Here is a 20495-nt window from a genome sequence, read left to right as displayed (position 1 = left end):
TCCCGTTAGTGTAAAGGTGAAAGAACTCAAGGAATGTTCTCTTCCTCTCAGAAGTGCATGAGGGTAAATGTCCTTCTCTAAGCCAATCTGCTCCCTTCCCAGGCCTAGAAGCATGAAGTTTAATGGCTCATTCCAAAGGCTGCAAGACTACCAATGTTAATAAAAGTCACAGAAGTGCTCAGCCCTGTACAAACAAGCCAGTCATTTATTCTGCCCTTCTCATTGGGGCACTCTGAGGACTGAGTACGTGTGGTAGAGCTTGTGCATAACACTTTAAATCCAGTCAAATCCCCTGATGTAATTTCAACTAAATACAAAGAAAGGATCTGTCCCAAGATTTATAGGATACATTCAGGAGGAGGAAATACTCCAGCTAAGAAAATATGGAGTGAGGTGAGATGTCATTTCATAAGATGAAAATAAAAACGAGACCATGTTTTATTCCTTATCCTAGGACTAAGGGTAAATGGGATATTCCAGTTTTTTCTGAAAATGGCACTTATCTCATGCTTTCCACCCGTTTCACCTTGACATTTTGCTTCTGACAAATAGAAGAAATTAAAGAGATTCTCCCCAGTATGCGTCTCTTTTCCCTGGTGTGGTCTCACAGCCCTTGAGGAAAAGAGGAAGATCAATGTCCTCCATACAGTAGTCCTCAGTGGCTGCCCTTGTTTCCCTTCTAGGAGTGTAAAACCTTTTGTCATTTCTCCACAACGTGCTCTCAGTAGCAATAGGAATAGAAATGATTTCTTTTCATCTCCTTTTTACTTTTTTTCTCTCTCTCATGCCCTCATGCTTTCCAACATCCATTGGAAATGTCCTAAGTCAAAGTTATAGTGATGTTTTTTTGATATACTTTTAAAGTCTATTTTATATTAACAAAGAAAAAATAATTAGAAATTTCTTTTGGTTTGTAACTCTTCAGTTGTTCCTTTTAAGAGCCTTCTTTTGCCTGGGCTATTTTTCTTTCTCCTTGTCAAGAGTCATTAAACTTTTCTATAGGCTAATGAACAAGAAAAAGAAATATACACAAGGAGGCCCCTCTCTCCTTCACAGCCCCTATAGTCTTTTCCCTCGCCTTTAGATGGGTATTTTCTAAGCCATCTGGCTGGAATGCCCCAATATGAATGTTTTGCTTGATTAAATCCCTGGCACACTGACCTTCATATTCTTAAAAATTTGGGTTTATTTTCCCACTGAAAAAGAGGAAGGGAGAGGAAACTCTATTGAACACCAATAGTATTCAAGTACTAAACAAGCTACTTTATTTACTTCTCCACTTAAGCCTCCCAATGACCTTGCAAGGTAATTGTCTTCTTTCCCATTTTACAAATAGAGATGACAGCCTGTCCAAGGGGGTCAGTAGCAGAACTAAGATTTGAACCCTTGTCTATGGTCCCTGGAAATTGTACCTGTCCTCTAAGTGCACTGCTTTGAAGCTGTAACGATGCTGTATAGAATTTATGCTTCATTATTAACATTAGCATTATTAATATTAATAACACCATTTTTTGGATGCTTACCAAATATCAGACTATATGCTAAGAATTTTCAGGCTTCTGTCATGTACTCCCAACAATAACTTCACAAAGAGTTATTACTCTTTGCTTACAGATGAAGTAACTGGGATTTGGTAATGTCACCAAGTTATTACAATTAATAAATGTTGGAGCCTGGCCTCAAACTCGTTTCTTTCTTAACAGTTCTATTACGTTGCCCAGAATACTGCCAATCCAGCATTAAACACTTCTCTGCTCACACCATTACCAAGACTTTCTTGATTCCTGAAGCTCATAGGGGTGTTAGCAATAGAAAATGAAACTTGAAAAGTCCTCACTCCCACCCTCCCCACTCCTGCATAAAGGGAGGCTTCGGAGCCCCCTGACCCTGACTTCCAGCCCTCAGTCTCAAACATTCCCTCTCTGAGGTCTCTACGTCGATGGTTCCCAAATTGGAGTGTGCCTCAGAGTCACCTGGAGGGCTTGCTAAAACACAGGTCCCTGGGCCCCACTCCAGAGTTTCTGATTTCAGAGGTCTGTGGTGGGGTCCAAGAATTGGCATTCCTGACAAGTTCCAGGTCACGCTGATGCTGCTGGTTAGGAAATACACTTTGAGAACCATTGCTCTAGTCTAAGAGAAAGCAGAGTATAAGCAATTCATATTATTGCAGATTTTAATATGTAAACAATTGTCAACATACGTTCTGGAGTGATTCCATTAATGTCACCTCTTATTTATTCCTTGTTAAGTTGATGGGGAGGGGGACTGTACACCATTTCCCGCAATCAGGAGAAAAGAGGACAGGCAGGGCTGGCTCTCCCACCCAGCCCACTTCACATTATCACCAAAGTTACGTTATCACCAGCGCCAGGCAAAGCTTCCACGCTGCAAAGAGTTGTCCTTGGCAGTGGCCGGCTGTGTGTTGTCATGGAATTCACAGCTGCCTTGCCTGTGCCCTGTTGGTGGACATGGCTGAGATCTAAGAACCAGGAAACCTTATCCACAAAAGCAATGTGTTCCTTGGCAGCACATCACACTGGGGTTCCTCTGCTCTGGTTTCAAGCATCAGGTCAGAATTCCAGAGGTGTTGCCTCCCGTCTGGTTGGCATTAATGTAGCTTTTGGCAATGCTTTATCTCTGTTTCCTACCCGGCAAGATAAGGTTGTGCCAAAGCCACTCGGACTGGTACTCTTTGGTGATAAATTTCTCTTCTTCCAGGGTGTTACCTAGGAAGAGACACAGAACCAGAGAAAGACAGAACTGGATGGGATCTCTGAGCTTATCTAATGAAGTCTGATCTGTGGTTTTACTGATGGGAAACTGAAACGCAGAGAAATGGCAGAGGCAAGCTGGAGGCCAGATCTCCCAAGGCCTTTGTCCTAGAGAGAACTCTCTACATTAGCCCCACAGGAGCCCATCAACTAGCATATTTGGTTAGGATCAAGCCAGGTGAAATGTAGACCAATTCTGGGAGAATCATGATAACTAGTGAACTATAGGATTCTTCCCCTATCACTTGTTTTAGTTCTTTTCTCAAGTTCCAGCCTTTCCCCTCACCTTGCCCAGGTTATCAGGAGAATCTGGAGTAAAGAAATCTGGAAAAATAACTCATAGAACACTGTTAGGAACGGTATCCTTTTAAAAGACAGCCTCGGGGGCCAATATTTATCCCAAAGGGATAAATCTCTCTTCATAAAATATCAGGATCTGTTGCTGCTGGTGTGGAGCGAGGCCAGGAGGCTTCTGGAACAGGGGAAGTGTGGTGGAGTGGAGCACGCTGGAGCAGATGCTCCTCCCTGTGCGTTCTCTTGCCCTAGGCAGGGTACCCAAACTCTATGAGCCCAGCTTCTGCATCTATAGAAGAGGGGAAATAACATACAAGGTACTGTGTTGTTCTGAGGATCAAAGGAGGTAATCTATGCCGAGTCTAGCACAGAAACTGAAATATGGAAGGGCTTAATAATCTCTGTTCTCTCTCCTACCCTTTTCCTCAAGCCACACCGTGTGCCAGGCAAGCATAATGGTAAGGCAAGGGCTGAGGGGTACACGGTGAGCAGCCCTGATCTTTCCTGATGAACCTTCGAGGGCCTCGTAAATCCTTGCTCCAAATGCTGTCACTGTTTATGCTTGTTTGTTTGTTTTGTCCTCTTCACCCCTAAGTCCTTGGATACAAAATGTAATCTGTGAAGAGTCTGGGTAATGCAGTCATAAAAGTGTGGCTCATGTCTGACAAAACTGTATAAAATTTGCCAAACTATTTCCCACCAAAGTAAAAGATGAATCCAAAAAGCCTAGAATATTCCCAGTCTATTTTGCACCACTTACTTGAATTAACTCGATTTGCCCAAGGTACTTAAGGTTTATCCCATTGATGCAGCCCAGATTTAACTAAAACACTGGTTTTCTAGCAGGAAAAATCCTGCGCCAATGTGGCTAATTCTGCTTTGCTTAGAAACAGCCTTCACTGTTCACTAGCACCCTTGGGCATAAACCCAAGGTATTGTCACCATCCAGAAACAGCTATTATGTTCTTAGCGCCCTAATCTCTTTTACTATACAAAACACAGCAAGAACACTGTAAATTGTTCCTAATTAGAGTAGTTGGATTAAAACGCCTTTTATATCCCCAGGTTCCAGAGTGGATCTCAGGTATATAAGCTTTGAGAAATTTGTCCAGGACTTATTTCTCGGTGAGAGTCTGCCCCCTGACGTTTGCCATAGGTAAGTACAACACAGTCCTGCTGCCTTCGTAACAAAAGGCAAACGGTCTTTCCATTTAAGAATCATTTGGAAGGAAAGAGATATGGGGCTTTTAATGAAATCTACATCAGGCTGAGAAAATTCTAGGTGCTACAGAATGACTATCCCTCAACCCCTTCATTTGTTGTACAAGCATCAGGAAAACCTTGGAGAGAATTAATCTTTCTAAAATAGCTAGTTACAGATGTGGAAGAGCTTATTCCACATAGGCCAGGCAGAGTCTAAGCGTGATTCCACTCTGTGCATCCAGTGTGAAACTCTCCAACAGTGAGGTTTCTTACTCTGAGTGCCTGTTATGTTCATATACCCCCAATCTTCATGTTTCCCACTGGAATGGGCAAGTTGGGGTCATTCTCTTCCTTGGCTCTCAGCAGTATTGAACCCAGTAGCTGTCCTTGAAATCCTTCTTGAAATGCTTTTCTTAGCTTCTGGGACAGCACATTCTCATGGTTTCCCTCCCACTTCACAGGCTGCTCCTTCTCGTTCCCTTTACTGGGTCCTCCTCCTCTCCGTACCTCTAGAAGATGGGGTGCCCAGGCTCAATGCTTGGACCTCCTCACTTTTCTCCCTGTACTAATTGGATCCGGTCCCATGGCTTTAAGCACCATCTCTAGGCTGATCACCCTGAGAGTGTATCTCTAGCCCATATCTACCCTTGAACAATAGATTAGCACACCCAGTGGCCTACTTGACATCTCAGAGTGGAGGTCTCATAGGCGTCTCAAAGGCCTGAAGCAGCTGACCAAATCCACATAAGCTTGGGGAGCACTGTGGCCTCTGAGTTCAAGCAAATGAATCAAGGGGATTTCCAACTTGAGAATATCCCATGCTTTTGCCAATTTACATACACGCACACATTTTATTTATTTATTTATTATTATTATTATCATTTTGGTGAAGAAGATTAGCCCTGAGCTAACATCTGTTGCCAATCCTCCTCTTTTTGCCGAGGAAGATTGGCCCTGGGCTAACATCCATGCCCATCTTCCTCTACTTTGTATGTGGGATGCCGCCACAGCATGGCTTGATAAGTGGTGTGTAGGTCTTCGCCAGGAATCCAAACCTGCAAACCCTGGGCTGCCGAAGTGGAATGTGCGAACTTAACCACTATGCCACCAGGCCGGCCCCCATATTTATTTATATTTAACCACAGTTATATCAATATGCTTTCAAGAGTCAAATAATTATAATTCCCTGCTTCTCAGAGACAATCTCTTTTAACTAATTTAGTTTATTCTTTTGACATTTATTTTCATATTTCTAAATAACATGATTATAATGCTACTTCTTGGTTTCTTAGTTTTATTGATTTCCAAAAACAAAGAATGAAGGTTAAGTTCTCTTTGCCATCCCCCCAAATATACCTCCTATTCTCCACCTTCCCAATATATTTATATTGTTATTATTTGGGATATGTTAAAACCATTTTTCATTATTGGCACTCTGTATACTCTGCTCATAGCTGAGCTGGGTAGTATGTTTCATTGCTTTTCCTGTTCTGCACACCATTTTGTTTCCGTTAGATGTAACACTTTTTTTATTTGCTTGGATTTCTGTGTTCTTATCAAAAATCCATCCTCGGGCCGGACCCGTGGCTTAGCGGTTAAGTGCGCGCGCTCCACTGCTGGCGGCCCGGGTTCGGATCCCGGGTGCGCACCGACGCACCGCTTCTCCGGCCATGCTGAGGCCGCGTCCCACGTACAGCAACTAGAAGGATGTGCAGCTATGACATACAACTATCTACTGAGGCTTTGGGGGGAAAATAAATAAATAAAATCTTTAAAAAAAAAAAAATCCATCCTCAACCCACTCCCAGGTATGTAAATCTCCTCTAAATCACACTCGAATACTTTAGGTATCCTATCATTTTCACCTTCTTGAGCAGTCTACCCTGCAGGGCTGGTCTGGACCTGCCCCACAGCTCTTGCCTGGGTAGCAGTCTTTACTCCCACTCCCAAGTTTCCCTCTGCTCTCTCTTCTATCGTATCAAAAGTTTGGGGGACCCAAGTCTTCCTCTTTCTGGGTTTATTGCCACATTTAGTGCAGTCTATTCCCCAAAAGCTGTTGAGAAAGGAAGCATTGCAGGAAAATTTATCAAGAATTTCTGTGTCTGAAAATATCTTCATTCTTCCCACACGTTAATTGCTTCTCGGTTGCAATCATTTCTTAACATTTTGAAGGCATTCTCCATTGTTATCTAGCTTACAATGTTGCTGTGAAGAGTTCTGATAATCTGATTTTGCCTTTTTATGTAAAACCAATTTTTTCTCTCTGAAAATTTTTGGATCTTTTTTCTTCTGTGACCTAAAATTTCACAATGGTCTTAGTTCATTCTGGCGGCTATAACAAAATACCATAGACTGGGTGACTTATAAACAACAAACATTGATTTCTCACAGTTCTGGAGGCTGGAAGTCCAAGATCAGGGTGCCAGCACCGTTGGGTTCTGGTGAAGGCCCTCTTCTGGTGTGCAGACCCCTGACTTCTCACTGTGTCCACACATGGTGAACGAGGCTAGGAAACTCTGGAGTCTTTTTTATAAGAGCACTAAACTCATTCATGAGGGCTCCACCCTCATGACCTAAGCACTTCCCAAAGGCCCCACCTCCAAATACCATCAGTGGTTAGGTATTAACATATGAATTTGGATGGGGGGGACACAAACATTCAGATCATAGCATGTCTAACTGTGGGTCTATTTCCATCTGTCACACTGGGCGTTTGGTGGAACATTTCACTAGAGAAACTCATGTGCCTTAATGGCCAAAAATTGTTCTCTATTTCTTTAATGATGTCCTTCCTTCTACTCCTCTAGCCTTTCTTTCTGTAAATCCTGTTATTCAAATGGTGAAACTCTTGGCCTCATCCTCTAATTTTTTTCCCTTTGATTTTACACCTTTTTCTTCTACAGTCAGCCCTCCACGTCCACGGGTTCCACATTCACAGATCAACCAAGCTTGAATTAAAGGACTACAATGGTTGCATCTGTACTGAACGTGTACAGATTTTTTTTCTTGTCATTATTCCCTAAACAATACAGTATAACAACTATTTGCATAGCAGTTACATAAGTAATCTAGAGATGATTTAAAGTATATGAGAGGATGTGCGTAGGTTATATGCAAATACTACACCATTTTATATAAGAGACTGAGCATCCTTAGATTTTGGTATCCATGGGGTTCCTGCAACCAATCCCCCGTGGCTACCAAGGGATGACTATATTTCTATTTTCTAGGTCATTTCCTCAACTTTATCTTCCAACCTCTCTATTGAAGTATTTTATTTATACTATCCTACTTTTAGTTTCAAAGATACTTTTTCTTGCCCAAGTATTCCTTTTTCACAGCATCCTGTTCCTAAAGGCAACATCCTGTTTGATGATAATATTGATCCCCGCCCCTCTCCCACCTCCTAGTCTTGTTTTTTCCCTGAAGTTGCCTTTCTCTGTTTCTTCTTTGCCCTCTAGTCAACCTATAGGACAGGATTCTAGATAACACCACACTGGCTCTTTCTGTCTCTTTTTTGGTTTGTTCTGGCTTCTGCATTTAATACTGGATGCTTTCCTAGAGTGCCTAGTGATCCGTGACTGTTTGGTTATTTTTAAGTGTGAGACATTACATAGTTGATTGGAAGGTCTGTGTACACGGTGGGTATGTTGACTCTCGGCTTCACTATAGGGTGATCTGGGTGAACATTTCATTAGCAAATATCCAAAGTCAGTATCTTTCAGTGTTTTCTCCTGGTATGATCAGATTCTGCAGAGACGACTGTCCCAGTCTCTTGCCTGGAGGAGGTAAGTCTTTCTGCTCGCCTTATATGTCAACTTTCACTGATCTCCTTGTTTTCAGGCTACTAAACTCTCCCTCAACTGCTTCTGGAGTCCCCCAATCCCAAAATCCCATTTTTCCCCACATCTTCATATAATCTATTGCTAGGATGTAGGAAGGGACAGTTACTTGGCAGTGTGAGATTAGTGAGGGATCTAAGACTCTGTTTCCTAAATTGACTTTGAACCAACTATATTGTTTAGTTCTACATTGACTACATTTCTCAAGGAACGTGGTGCTGCCAAGTCTAGAGTGTCTTGAGGGATTCTGCAGTGTAAAGCAGGTTGCTTCTCAGCTTTCTCTGCTGTTGGCTTAATATTTAGCTGTCTTAGGTCTACTGAGTCAGTTAGCGCTCCCCCACCTGCTTTCCAAAGTTCCGTTGCTGTTGTCTCCTCTCTCACTCCCTCCCCGTGAGAGTTCATGTGTGTGACCACCAGTGACCCCTTCCTCCTGCTGCTCACACCTCTTGAAATCCCCTCCCCTTGAGTGTGGCCAGGGCCTGTGACTTACTTAAACCCAATAGGATATCCCAAAAGTTATGAGATGTCACTCCCCTGATTACCTTATATTATACAAAACTCTACCTTAAAAGCAGAATGGAGTACGAGCTACAAAGCTATTTCATTTCCTTCTGATTAATTTTCAAAGTTAAGTGACTAGACCTAAAAAGCAAAAATAAGCATAAAATCTAACTGGAAAATTTGGGAGGGAAATGCCTTTTCTCTAGGAAATTTGCACCAATGACTTTTGTGTGTGTGTGTGTGTGTGTGAGGAAGATTAGCCGTGAGCTAACATCTGCTGCCAATCCTCCTCTTTTTGCTGAGGAAGATTGGCCCTGGGCTAACATCCGTGCCCATCATCCTCTACTTTATATGTGGGATGCCTGCCACAGCATGGCTTGATAAGCAGTGTGTAGGTCCGCACCCATGATCCAAACCTGCAAACCCTGGGCCACCAAAGCAGAGTGCGCAAACTCAACCAGTATGCCACCAGGCTGGCCCCTCCAATGAGTTTTTGATAAGAAAGAGAACATGGTCCATCAATTTATCCAAGGCAATTTCATAAGTTGTGAAATTTCACAACTAATTTCATAAGTAAGTTTTCTTTCTCCAATTCAGATGATTGGAAGTGCCACAGGAATAATGCTATTTTATGCAAAAAGAAACCATAGTTTGTGGCAGTGAGAAGCTGGTACAACTGACATAATTTCCGACAAAACCTGCTCGTCTACATTTTTGCGGCAATTCTTTTGAATCAAACCACATGGAAATAAGTCTTTCCATTTAATTGACAATAAGCAGGGCAGTGATGAAGCCACTGAAAACTCCCAGACTCCTAAATCAGAAAAATTCCTTCTAATATTGAGCATAATTTCTTCACTGACATTTAGCTCTAAATGTCAAATTGTTCCAAAAAATTTTCCTTGATTTTATGGTTCCCAGCCTTATTCAGTTGAAGAAAACTGAGTTAGCATGATGTCGTCTGAGGACTCTCCAGTGTGAGAAAGCGCATAAGTGCCTAAAGGAGGAAAAAGAGGTAGGAATTACTGCTACTAAGTTGGAATCAAGCATGAGACCAAAATGAATATAAGCCTGTGCAATTCATTACAACTCTGGACAGATTTAGGAAGACATTAGGGAAAGATATAGAGTATAGTTGGTCGATAGGCACAACATTGCATTAATACCGTAGAAGCTTGCATTTGTGAGAAGGGAAGCACCATATCTTTCAGATATTGCTGGGAAATGAGATAAAGCAGATTTGAGATCACAGAATGTTATTGCTGGAAGGAACCTTAGTGATCTCTTAGTTTTTCATTTTACTGTTGAGAAATAAATGCCAAAAAAAGTAAAGAGATTTGTAAAAAGCACTAGGGCTGGTTGGTAGCAGTGTCAACAAGACTCAAGGCTTCCAGATGAGCACATTGAACACTTTGGGAGGAAAGTGCTTTTTCAAGTTCAGACACTTAAACTTTATCTGGAATTCAAATAGTTTTCATTGGAATCTAAAATGAGTCACCCATTTCCCTACCTTAATAAGGATATGAACATAATTTAATGTGAAATGGGCCTCGGGCACTTAAGTATGACTTCAACTTAACTTGTAATGCAATATCTCTTCCTCAACCCCCATGCTCCAACCTTCTCCTCCAGGCATACTGGGACTATTTGCAGTGCTTAAATATCAGTCTTCCAGTAGCTGAGTATCATTGACTTTAGGAACAGCCAACATTTGAGCACAGGAACAATCCATGTCATAGGCAGAAGAGACAGTGCTCTCTCACCCACAGCAGGTGGTGGCTCCTCCCTCTCCAGGAACACTTTAAGGAGGAGGATATGTCCAACCCCAGGGCACAAACACCTGGCACCATGCCCACTGCTCAGCAGCTGGCACAAGAGTTTGATTCTCCAGTAAGGACACAATTGTTAGTCTAACCACTCTCCTTCACCCCGTGGCTTTGATGATTAATATCACAGATGTATATAATACCTAACTGAGGAAATGGTGGTAATTGGTGATGAAATTAAGAGAGACACTCACTGGTCTCCATGAGCATCAAATCTCCAACATTGTTCTGTCAGCCTTGAGCATCATCCTGATGAACTCTGAACACGTGGCCAGCTGATATCCTCACACTTGTCACATGCATTTTTTTAAAGTTGCCATTGAATTTTCTTCATATGATCTATTCATATTCTTTCTTTCTACCTTTTATAACCTTTGGTTTATTGTAACTCACCTTTGTGTTGCAATGGGTTGAAAGGCGTTGCGAGTTTTGGTTTGGCAGACAAATCTGATGATTTTTGCTGCATAAAAGAAAAACAAGTCATATGGACATTAACAGTATTCTTTTAGTGATGGTCTGCATTTCCTGACTTCTTGATGTTATTAATGATCCTTTATTCCATTTGTATAGTGCACTATTCTCTTTTCAAGAAATTAGAGTCCTTACTTCCTTACTCTTTCTTCTGCTTTAATCTATTTAAAAATGCCTAAGATAGATGTTAGCTCAGAGCCGGCCTTACTCAGCAAAAAAAGAGAGGGGGATTAGCATGGATGTTAGCTCAGGGCTGATCTTCCTCACACACAAAAAATAAAAATGCCTAAGAACTTATTTCTAAGTGAATATTGTGTCCCTATAAATTCTCACAACTTTTACAACAAACTAGAAAACAATTTTAAAGGAGATATTATCCTTTTCCATTTACTTGCCTACATTTCTTTTTTTTTTTTTTGTAATTTTATTTATTTATTTTTTCCCCAAAGCCCCAGTAGATAGTTGTATGTCATAGCTGCACGTCCTTCTAGTTGCTGTATGTGGGACGCGGCCTCAGCATGGCCGGAGAAGCGGTGCGTCGGTGCACGTTTGGGATCCGAACCCGGGCCGCCAGCAGCAGAGCGCGTGCACTTAACTGCTAAGCCATGGGACCGGCCCAACTTGCTTACATTTCTTTGAGAAGAGGAACCCACAAAGGAAAGACAATATTTCAGTAAAAATTGTCTCGCATAAAGCTTTGCTTTACTCTCATTTATCTTAGCATTCAAATCTCTTTGTGAATAATCTTTTGGTTACTGGAGCAGAGGATAAGCAGAGTTCAAAAATTTTAAAACTGAATTATCAAACTGAAATAAAGTATTTCAAATAAAGAACATGCACTTATTGGAAAAGATAACAGTGTTAAGATACATCATATCCTTTTCCCACTCATTAATTGATTTATTCATTAATTTAACATCTCATATTGAGTGCCGTTGTGTGCCAGACACTGTTTTAGACGCCAGGAATATTGGAAGGAATAAGTTCCATTTCCTGCTACAGTCCAGGTCATGAGGAAGCTAAATCAAGATGGGAGAAACAGGTTCTTGTTATATGCAGTAGACATCCCAGTGATCGCTTCCTGATTTTCACTGAAATATGTAAGTAGCTATCACATTGAGCTCTGAAAAAAAAATTATCATAGAGACAGTAACGAGAAACATCTGAAAGTTCCAAAGCAAAAGAATTGATTTTCTAGAATTTAGAGCTCAGCAAATATATAATACTATAACCCTAAAGAAAAATCCTAAGGCCATGATCACTGCATTTAAAACTGCATCCTGCCCCATTTGGAGAGAAGAATCTTAGATTGCAACACACTCAGGGACTCTACACGGTCTCGAGAAAAGCAGCCTCTTTAGGCATGTAAGGTTATATGAGTTTAAGCTGTTGGTCAACTAACAGGACCTGAGTTATTGGAACTAAGACTACATAAATCCCTTCTTTGTAGACAGAGTCTGTAGAGGCCACCAGAGTCGGCCTTTTGGTGAAGAGTTACAGAGAATGTGGCTAGGGACAATGGACGGGACAAGAGGGGTCCCTGAGCCCTCAGCAGGGAGAGGATTTTGAGAGAAACCACACCGTGGTCCATACAGTGTTATGGTAGCCTGAGGGATGGTCCTTGCTGAGAACATTGTTGGCTTCTTCTCCCATTCCCTTAAACCGACTATCCAAGTTTTCACAGCTCTTTTCAAGATGCCTACTTCACCACCCCTTTCCCATCTTTTAGTGGATGGCCTTGTCTCCTACTTTAAAAAAAAAAAAAAAAAAAAAGAAGGTATCCAGATCTAAATTCTCTCAACATCAGTGTGTACATGTTGATGGGAATCCACATCAGCCTGATACTTCCTGAGTCTAGGGAGAGGCTAATCCCTCCATCTTCAGCACATCCACTCAATCCATCTTCCTGGGAATCCTCTTCTGTCAATTATCCTCCTCTCTTTATTTTCAAACTCTCTCTTTGCTGGCTCATCCCTCCCAACATATGCTCACATCCTGGCAACTCAGCTCTACCCTGTCACTGCAGGTTCTGTGTCTGCATCTGGTTACCACCCTCACTCTCTTTTCACTCACAAGCAAGTTTCTTGACAGAAGCATTCACGCTAAGTGTTATCTCTTCCTCACCTTATCATTTCTCAACCACTGCAATCTGGGTTCCTCCTTTCACATTCACACTCCCTCAGAAAATTACACATACTCATCTTTTCTTCTGCCAAGTGTACATTTATTTTTAAGCAAATGAGCCACCTAACCAGAATACAAAAATCCCATTATTGTCACCTGATTTGAAAACAAAATTGGAGAAGGGGTACAAATCCAGAAGATGCAAGGCCCTCACTGATCGCTGCTGCCTTCTGAAAAGTATCAATGCTTCACGTTAGAAACAGGGAGGAAAAACACTGTCAGGCATCTTTACTTTTGTTTTCATTTTTTTACTTTTGGGTGTTTTTCTCTCTTTGGTTTTCAAATGAAAAAAAATTCTGGGGCCGGCCCGGTAGCGTAGTGGTTAAGTGTGCGCACTCCGCTTGGGCGGCCCAAGGTTCACAGGTTTGGATCCCGGGTGCACACAGAGGCACCACTTGTCAAGCCATGCTGTGGCGGTGTCCCATATAAAGTAGGGGAAGGTGGGCATGGATGTTAGCCCAGGGCCAGTCTGTCCCAGCAAAAAGAGGAGGATTGGTGACAGATGTTAGCTCGGGGCTGGTCTTCCTCACAAAAAAAAAAAAAAATTCTGACTTCCTGCTCTGGAGGGTGGGGAGTGTCCTGTCTCACTATTAACTAAAGGTTTTTCTTTAATGCAGTCACATGTGCTGTAGTTCCCTCCTTTTCTTAAGAGTGGTGAACGATTCATCAGTGTCACACTTTCTGGTTCAAGAGATTTGAGTTCTCTAAGACAGAAACTCAAAATTACTGAATGTTAGGACTTCTGCTTTGAGTAACCAGTCCAACACTTCTTTTTAACAATTGAGAAAATTGAAACCAAAAGGTAGCATGTGACATTCCTAAGATCACAAGGTCAATTGTTTACTGAGACAGAAATACAGGGCAGGTCTGCCAGCACATAGGCCACCGGCTTTCTAATTCTCATCAGTGTCCTCTACTATGAAATGCAGACTCAGGAAAATTTTTTAATGTCAGAGGTTAATTTCCTCACTGTTTTTTATTTCAAAAGGTTATATTGTTGTCCTTTGTAAAAATCTCTAGACATCTGTGTAGGTTTTCATGCACTTAAGTCAGTTGACTTTTATCAGACACAGAAATCTCTGCTTTAGAACCCTTTCTGAAAGGCCCTCAGTGTCTTGCTGAAAGAGAAAAGTCTAAATTAACATCAAAAATGCAAAATATGGATGCAAGTACTTTTGTTTCTAACTATACTCTCTTCATATGAATTGTACTTTTGTGTCAAAGAATGAAACAGGTATCCTGTTTCCATACACACTTGTCAGTTTGTAGACTTCAGAGCGAAAATTACAAGGTCAAAGTCAGTTATCCCAGCCTAAGAGTCACAGAGAGCATTTTCTACACGAGAAGTTAATCAAGACTTCACCCTTTGCTTTTCGGGTGAAGGAAAAATGGTCTACAGGAGGTCCAGAATGTCAGGCAGAGAAAAGGGCCTTACTAATTCTAGATATTGGGAGACAAGTCAGAGTAAAGCAAACAATACTGTTCAAAGGTATTCGCTCACAATAGCACCCACAGACCTTGATGCTTGAGCATCATTGAAGCTTTCCATGCCTTCTTATTCATTCATTCATTCATTCATTCATTCATTCATTTACTCCCTCACTCAACAATTCTTTAATGGGTAGTGACTGTGTGCTGGGCATCATGCCAAATATTAGGAACATAATGGGGACAGAAACTCAAGGCATTTACGCACAAGTGGGCTTGCTGTGGGACCGCATAAAGAGAAAAATGCAAAACTGGAACTTCATGCATTGGCTCCATGGCAGTAGGAGAAAGTTACCTTTGATGCTTGCTTCCAACAGCTTAAAGGAGACAACATGTTGAACAGCAGTTGTCGCAGCTATAAGGGCAACAAAAAATATTGAGGAGATACACATATACAATCACACATGGACAAATCAAGAACAAAACTGCAGATTGAAATTGTTATTTAATAATAGTATTTCCTGGAAACACTTAATAGACCATAAGCATGAGTATCTGATGAAAGCATTTATTTTCTTTTATTTCTTTTCTTTACCTATAAACAAATCCAGAATTAAATGAAGAACAACAGTACCAAAAGCCATAATAACTCAGATTCTAGACCTTAGTAACTAGCAATAATTCCTAAATTGAAGTTTACCTTTGAAGTGAAGAGTTTCCCAACCATGTGAATGGTGCAAACAAGGGAATTATTTAGTCCAATCAAGAACAACAAATTGCACCTTGTAAACAAGGGTTTTGTGCATGTGCAACAATTGTACTAATTATAAAATATTCTCGTCTTCTTATTAAAACAAAGTCTATGTCTGTTAGCTTACTGTCTTTACCTCTCTCAACAGAAGTGCTCAATGCTTGGGAAAAATAATGAAACAAGTTTATTTAAATTTTTTTTCTCAGTCTTTCACTTACACTGATCGTCCTTCATTAGGAATTTTATTTAATGTTAGAGGTTATTTAATATTTACTATATAAAACTCTACAAATATAGAAGTAGATATATCTTTCGGCATATTCTAAATAAATGGGTAAATTAATCCAAGGAGCAAAAGGGAGGAGCCGGCCCTTTGGCATAGTGGTTATGTTCGGTGCACTTCACTTCAGTGGCTCACGTTCATGGGTTCGCAGACCTATGCCACTCATCAGCCACGCTGTGGCGGCATCCCACATACAAAATAGAGGAAGACTGGCAGCTCAAGATGACAGCTCAGATGACAGCTCAAGGCAAATCTTCCTCAAGCAAAAAGGGAAACTTTGCAACAGATGTTAGCTCAGGGTGAATCTTCCTCAACAAAACAAAAAGGAGCAAAAGGAAATTCACCCCTAAGGAAAATACTTTTGCTTTCGAATTATTGCAAAACCATAATTTAAGGTAGAAAAATTAAAAGTAAAAAGAATTTCCTTTTTTTTTCTATAATGTTCACATTATAAGTTGCGATTAGCTCCGTGTAGTTTTACTATCAGCGGTGAGTGTTTTGTTCTCTTGTCTCCTGACTGAGCCTGCGTTTTGCAAAATTATAGAATTTTATTACAAAGTGCCTGTAGTCCAAGGTCTTACTATATGAATAAGGGCCCCAGAACTGAAGGGGAAGGATTAGATGCCTGGGTTGGGGACGAAGAGAGAAATGAATACACATACCTTACTATCCAAGAGGATTCCAAAACATAAGATGAAAAACCCCTTAGAAAAAAGGAATAAATCACACATATTATCTTTTTCTTTTCCAGAAAAGAAAGCATTTGTATGTAATACTATTCCATCACCCAACATTGAAGTTGATTTCTCGTCTCTCTCCTGATTGGACTATGGGCCCCCTGAAGTCAAGAACACTGTGTGATCTCCACAATGCCTGGCATAACACAAAGTACTCAAAAATTTTTTCATTGAATGTATAAGTAAATAAATTATTGAGTGAATAAAGTTTTAAATGCGTGTGGAGCTTCATTTTCCCCTTCGTGTCACCCTAAACCAAAACAAATAACTTCCATTTGCTTCCATATCTTAGTCTTTCTTTAGAACAGGCATTTAATGGACATTTCCTGAGCATCTATGACGGCAGCAGGCACTGAGAGCCAACGCTAAGGCCAAGCAGAGGGAGCTGCCCTATATCAGCCCCGTTTCCCTCAAGTCGAGCCCTTGGAGAACCCTTGGTGGAGGCTTTCTCAGACCTTGACATCCTCCTCCCAGTCAGAGCACCCTCAGTTGGTGCCTGTAAGGACAGCACATCGCCATGGGTCTGCTCTCAACAGGAGCTTCCTAAACCTGCCACCACTGCGTGCGTGCTCTCCATGGTTGCCATCTGTACCATCATCTAAACGTCCACTGGTCTGCTGAAGAAGGTGGAGAACCAGCTGCTTTCAGGAGACCCCTACAGAGCATTTACTACGTGCCAGGCACTGTGCTAAGTGCTAAGCCATCTCATTTAATCTTCACCTCTATGATATAGGTAATAATATTATCTTTGTTTAGCAGATGAGAGAATTGAGGGACAGAGAGATTAAGTGATTTGTTAGAGGTCACACAGTTGATAAAGTGACATATTTGAGCCCAGATCTATTTAACTCTAGAGCTCAGATATTTACCCACCAATTCCCTGAGTCATTGTCCAGAGGAGACCCAGCAAACCTTCATTAAACCAGGATTGAAGACTCGCTTCCAGATTCATCAAAACCTAAGGATTACTTTAGTCACTTACTCTCTGAACACATTCTAACTGCAGCGTGTAAAAACCATCCTTTGCAGGAGGGGTCGGCACTCTTTTTCTGTAAAGAGCCAGATAAATATTTTAGGCTTTGCAGGTTATGCAGTCTCTGTTGCAACTGCTCAACTCTGCCAGTGTAATGACAGCAGCCACAGACCATATGTAAAAGAATGGGCGTGGCTGTGTTCCAATAAAACTTTATTTACAAAAACAACACTGGCTGCAGTTTGCCAGCCCCTGCTCTATTACACTCCAGGGACCTCCTATGCACCATTCAGAGTCAACAAGTAGTCTTGATTTATTTCCCTTTCCCTCTGGGCTTTACAGAGGTCTGCACAAGAGAAAGAGTCAGCAGCAAGAGGGATTAACGTTAGCTATGTAAACTCTAACAGATTTAAGACTCTGGAATGGATTACTGGAGAAGTCCAATATTCTGCTTCAGTATGAGAGTAACTGTTGGGAAAAATGGATCCTTTTTTTTCTTTTTCTATTCACATTGCCAGACAGTTTTGGTTACTGTCCTGCTGGAGACAGGGAGATGAGATAGCCTCCAGAGTGGTTTTACCAACCTCAGTTCTCTATAATTATTCCAATGACCTAAAGATAGAAGAGGTTATTCTTATTGTTCTCACCTGGAATGCGTTGAGTATTGCAAAAATAACATGCCAAACCAGATTCTGGCTGTCCACCATTATTCCTATGCCAAAGCCCCAGGTGAGCCCCAGCAGAGGGGTCAGAATGAGGAGGCTCTTCCCCATGCGGACAATCGTGGCCTTGTTGTCCTGACTCAGTCTTTCTCCAACAGCAGGCCTCCAGAGCTTCGTGAGAACTAACAGCACCACAACCAAATTCACAGCCACAATAGCCAGTGCAGGCACAGCGAAGGCCAAGAGAGGTTTGCTCCCTTCAGACCAGTTAAGCCAACACACATCTTTCCTTTTGTAGCCATTGCTAGGTTGTGTGACCGCAATGGTGATGACAGATATAATGAGAGGGCATCCATAGCCCAGGCAGAACCCGACAGCCATCATCAAAGGCATGGCTGTGTGATGGAACACGAAGACGATCCGATAAGCCAGCAGGACGCCGAGCATGAGCATCCAAAAGAACAAGGAGAGGTAGAAAAAGTGCGTCAAGAACACTGCAGCTATGCAGACTCCAGAAGGGTTTACCGTGGTGTCCACAGTGGCAGCAACAATAAACCAAACATCAGCAATCAGGAGGCACAGGGCTATGTTCACCATGCAAATATGACGTGTGTGTGAGGTCTGGCTTTTCTTGACCTGCTTCCAAAACAGAGCTTCAATGATCAGGCATAAGATGAGACTTCCCATGGAGATGCCCAGTCCCACAAAGGTGATCCATTTCACAATGGGAATGATGGCAGGGGGGACAAAGGATGACATCAGCATGGAGAAGGAGGTCAGGTGAGTACATCGACACATCACCGTGTCTGGAGTTTCATTCACTAGGTGGCAGCCTGCGTTGTTCCATCGCAAATGACTGAAATCCCAAAACACACATTGAGGCTGGCTCAAGTTTGATTCTATCTTGGAAAAATTCAGGAAAATTTCATTTATGGAATAGTTTTGGATAACCATGGATATCACAGGCCCATTGACTTGAACATTTCCATTTTGGGTAATGGATAGAATGTTCCCCAGGGTCAATGAGGCCATGCTGATAATAGTTTCTGGAAGGGACCTCTGGAATTGATCTGACCCAATGAACACATGGCCTCTGATGGGAATGGAGGTGTTTTTTTGAAACATTTCAGTCTGATAGTTGTAACCCTTCTTGAGTTGGGTTGTGGACACTGGAATCCCTTTCCAGTCAATGAATTCCCGAGAAAAACTCAGAGGCAGAGCTGTCGGAGGTACCAGAATGCTGATATTTTCCAATGTCTCTAGTAATCGTGAGCTGGCACGCTTTTCTTCCTTCAGCAATACTGTCCAATTGGTTACTGATGCTGAATTAAGGATATAGTCAGCTATATTGATGACATCCTGAAATACAAAGGTGAAACTCAGTTTGTATTTTGAGTAAACAACTCAAAGGACTAAGAGTGAATAGTCATTAGTATGTAGTACAGGAAAATTGCCCAGAGAATTGGCTCAGCTGAGGATCACACTAAAACTCATCAACGAAATTCATCTCAGTTGTTCTGCACAGTAGACGCTTTGGGTTAAGAAATTTGAGTCAGCGGAATCATGTAACTTCGGGAGTGATCACCCCAGGGCATACATACGCACATCGGGGTTTCAGGATGAGTGAGAAAGAACCCTGCAACTCGGGCTGCGACAGTTTGCATTTGCTTCCTCCTGAGATGGCAGACATGACTGCATTACTACTCAGGCTGAGGTTCAAAGAGTGAGACATGACTTTTAACTGCTTTCCCATATTATGTTTGTTTTGCTAACATCAGAAGTTCTAAATTCATGTCATGGAAGTTCAAGTTGTAATTCCTGTGTATTTATGATTTTTTATTTAGTAGAGGAGAATATAAAGCAAAAATCCTTTAAAACTGTACCCAAGTAACAAGGAAGCATTGAATTGCTGTGGGTTTTAAGGGTCAGTATTAGTTTGAGGGATTCCTTTTCCAAACAACTCCTTGAAAGGTGCCACTTTCTCCCACAGGACCCTCTCTTGCTTGTGGCTCTGGTTCCCAAGCATTGTGCCGCAGGCGTCTGTCACTCTGGCAGAGTCTTACCCTACCAGAGCCCCCGGTAGCTTCTGGCCTGGAGTCCCCTAGCATGCTTCTTCTACTCCTTCCCAGGAACCTTTCTTTTGGTTTGTGTTTGCTGTGTTTTTGCCCTTTATTTTATTTTTTAGCCGTTTGTGTTTAAATTTTTGTTTTAGTCTCTTGTAAATAACATGTGGTCAGCCTTTTTTTTTAAACAAATCTGAGCATCTTTTCTCGGATTCAGGAAGTTTAACTTATTCATATTTAATGTCACCTCTGACATAATGCTCACCTCATATAGTTAAGTATAATTGTATGATTATTTAACATTATACATTATATGATCCAGTTTTGTAAAATATTATATACTTTAAAATATAAACTGTATACATCCAAAATGCTTGGAAGGAATGTATTTAACAAATATTTATTGAGTGCCTGCTAGGTGTCACTTGTCATTCTTCTAGGCACTAAGGTGATACCTAAAATGTAAGCAGTGGCTATTCTAGGGTGACCAGATTACAGATTATTTA

General features: G+C 41.5%; 1 protein-coding gene across 2 annotated transcripts in view; it reads right to left on the bottom strand.

Moving 5' to 3' along the window:
- Window positions 1-9262: 9262 nt before the first annotated feature.
- ADGRF1 (adhesion G protein-coupled receptor F1) overlaps window positions 9263-20495 on the bottom strand; it is a 41967-nt gene continuing 30734 nt past the window's right edge. Inside the window, exons 10-14 of one of the 2 annotated variants that reach the window (XM_058554197.1) lie at window positions 17912-19285; window positions 16217-16258; window positions 14876-14935; window positions 10831-10897; window positions 9263-9608 (exon numbers count right to left, since the gene is read on the bottom strand). In XM_058554197.1, coding sequence (XP_058410180.1) covers window positions 9535-9608; window positions 10831-10897; window positions 14876-14935; window positions 16217-16258; window positions 17912-19285 — 1617 coding nt within the window. In that variant the 3' untranslated portion in view covers window positions 9263-9534. Of the gene's footprint in view, window positions 9609-10830; window positions 10898-14875; window positions 14936-16122; window positions 16259-17911; window positions 19286-20495 lie in introns of those variants that run through there. The other variant, XM_058554196.1, reaches the window with a different exon arrangement.

Source organism: Diceros bicornis, chromosome 14 (assembly GCF_020826845.1).
Source record: "Diceros bicornis minor isolate mBicDic1 chromosome 14, mDicBic1.mat.cur, whole genome shotgun sequence".
Taxonomy (NCBI): domain Eukaryota; kingdom Metazoa; phylum Chordata; class Mammalia; order Perissodactyla; family Rhinocerotidae; genus Diceros; species Diceros bicornis.
This window is presented reverse-complemented; position numbering and strand designations above follow the sequence as displayed.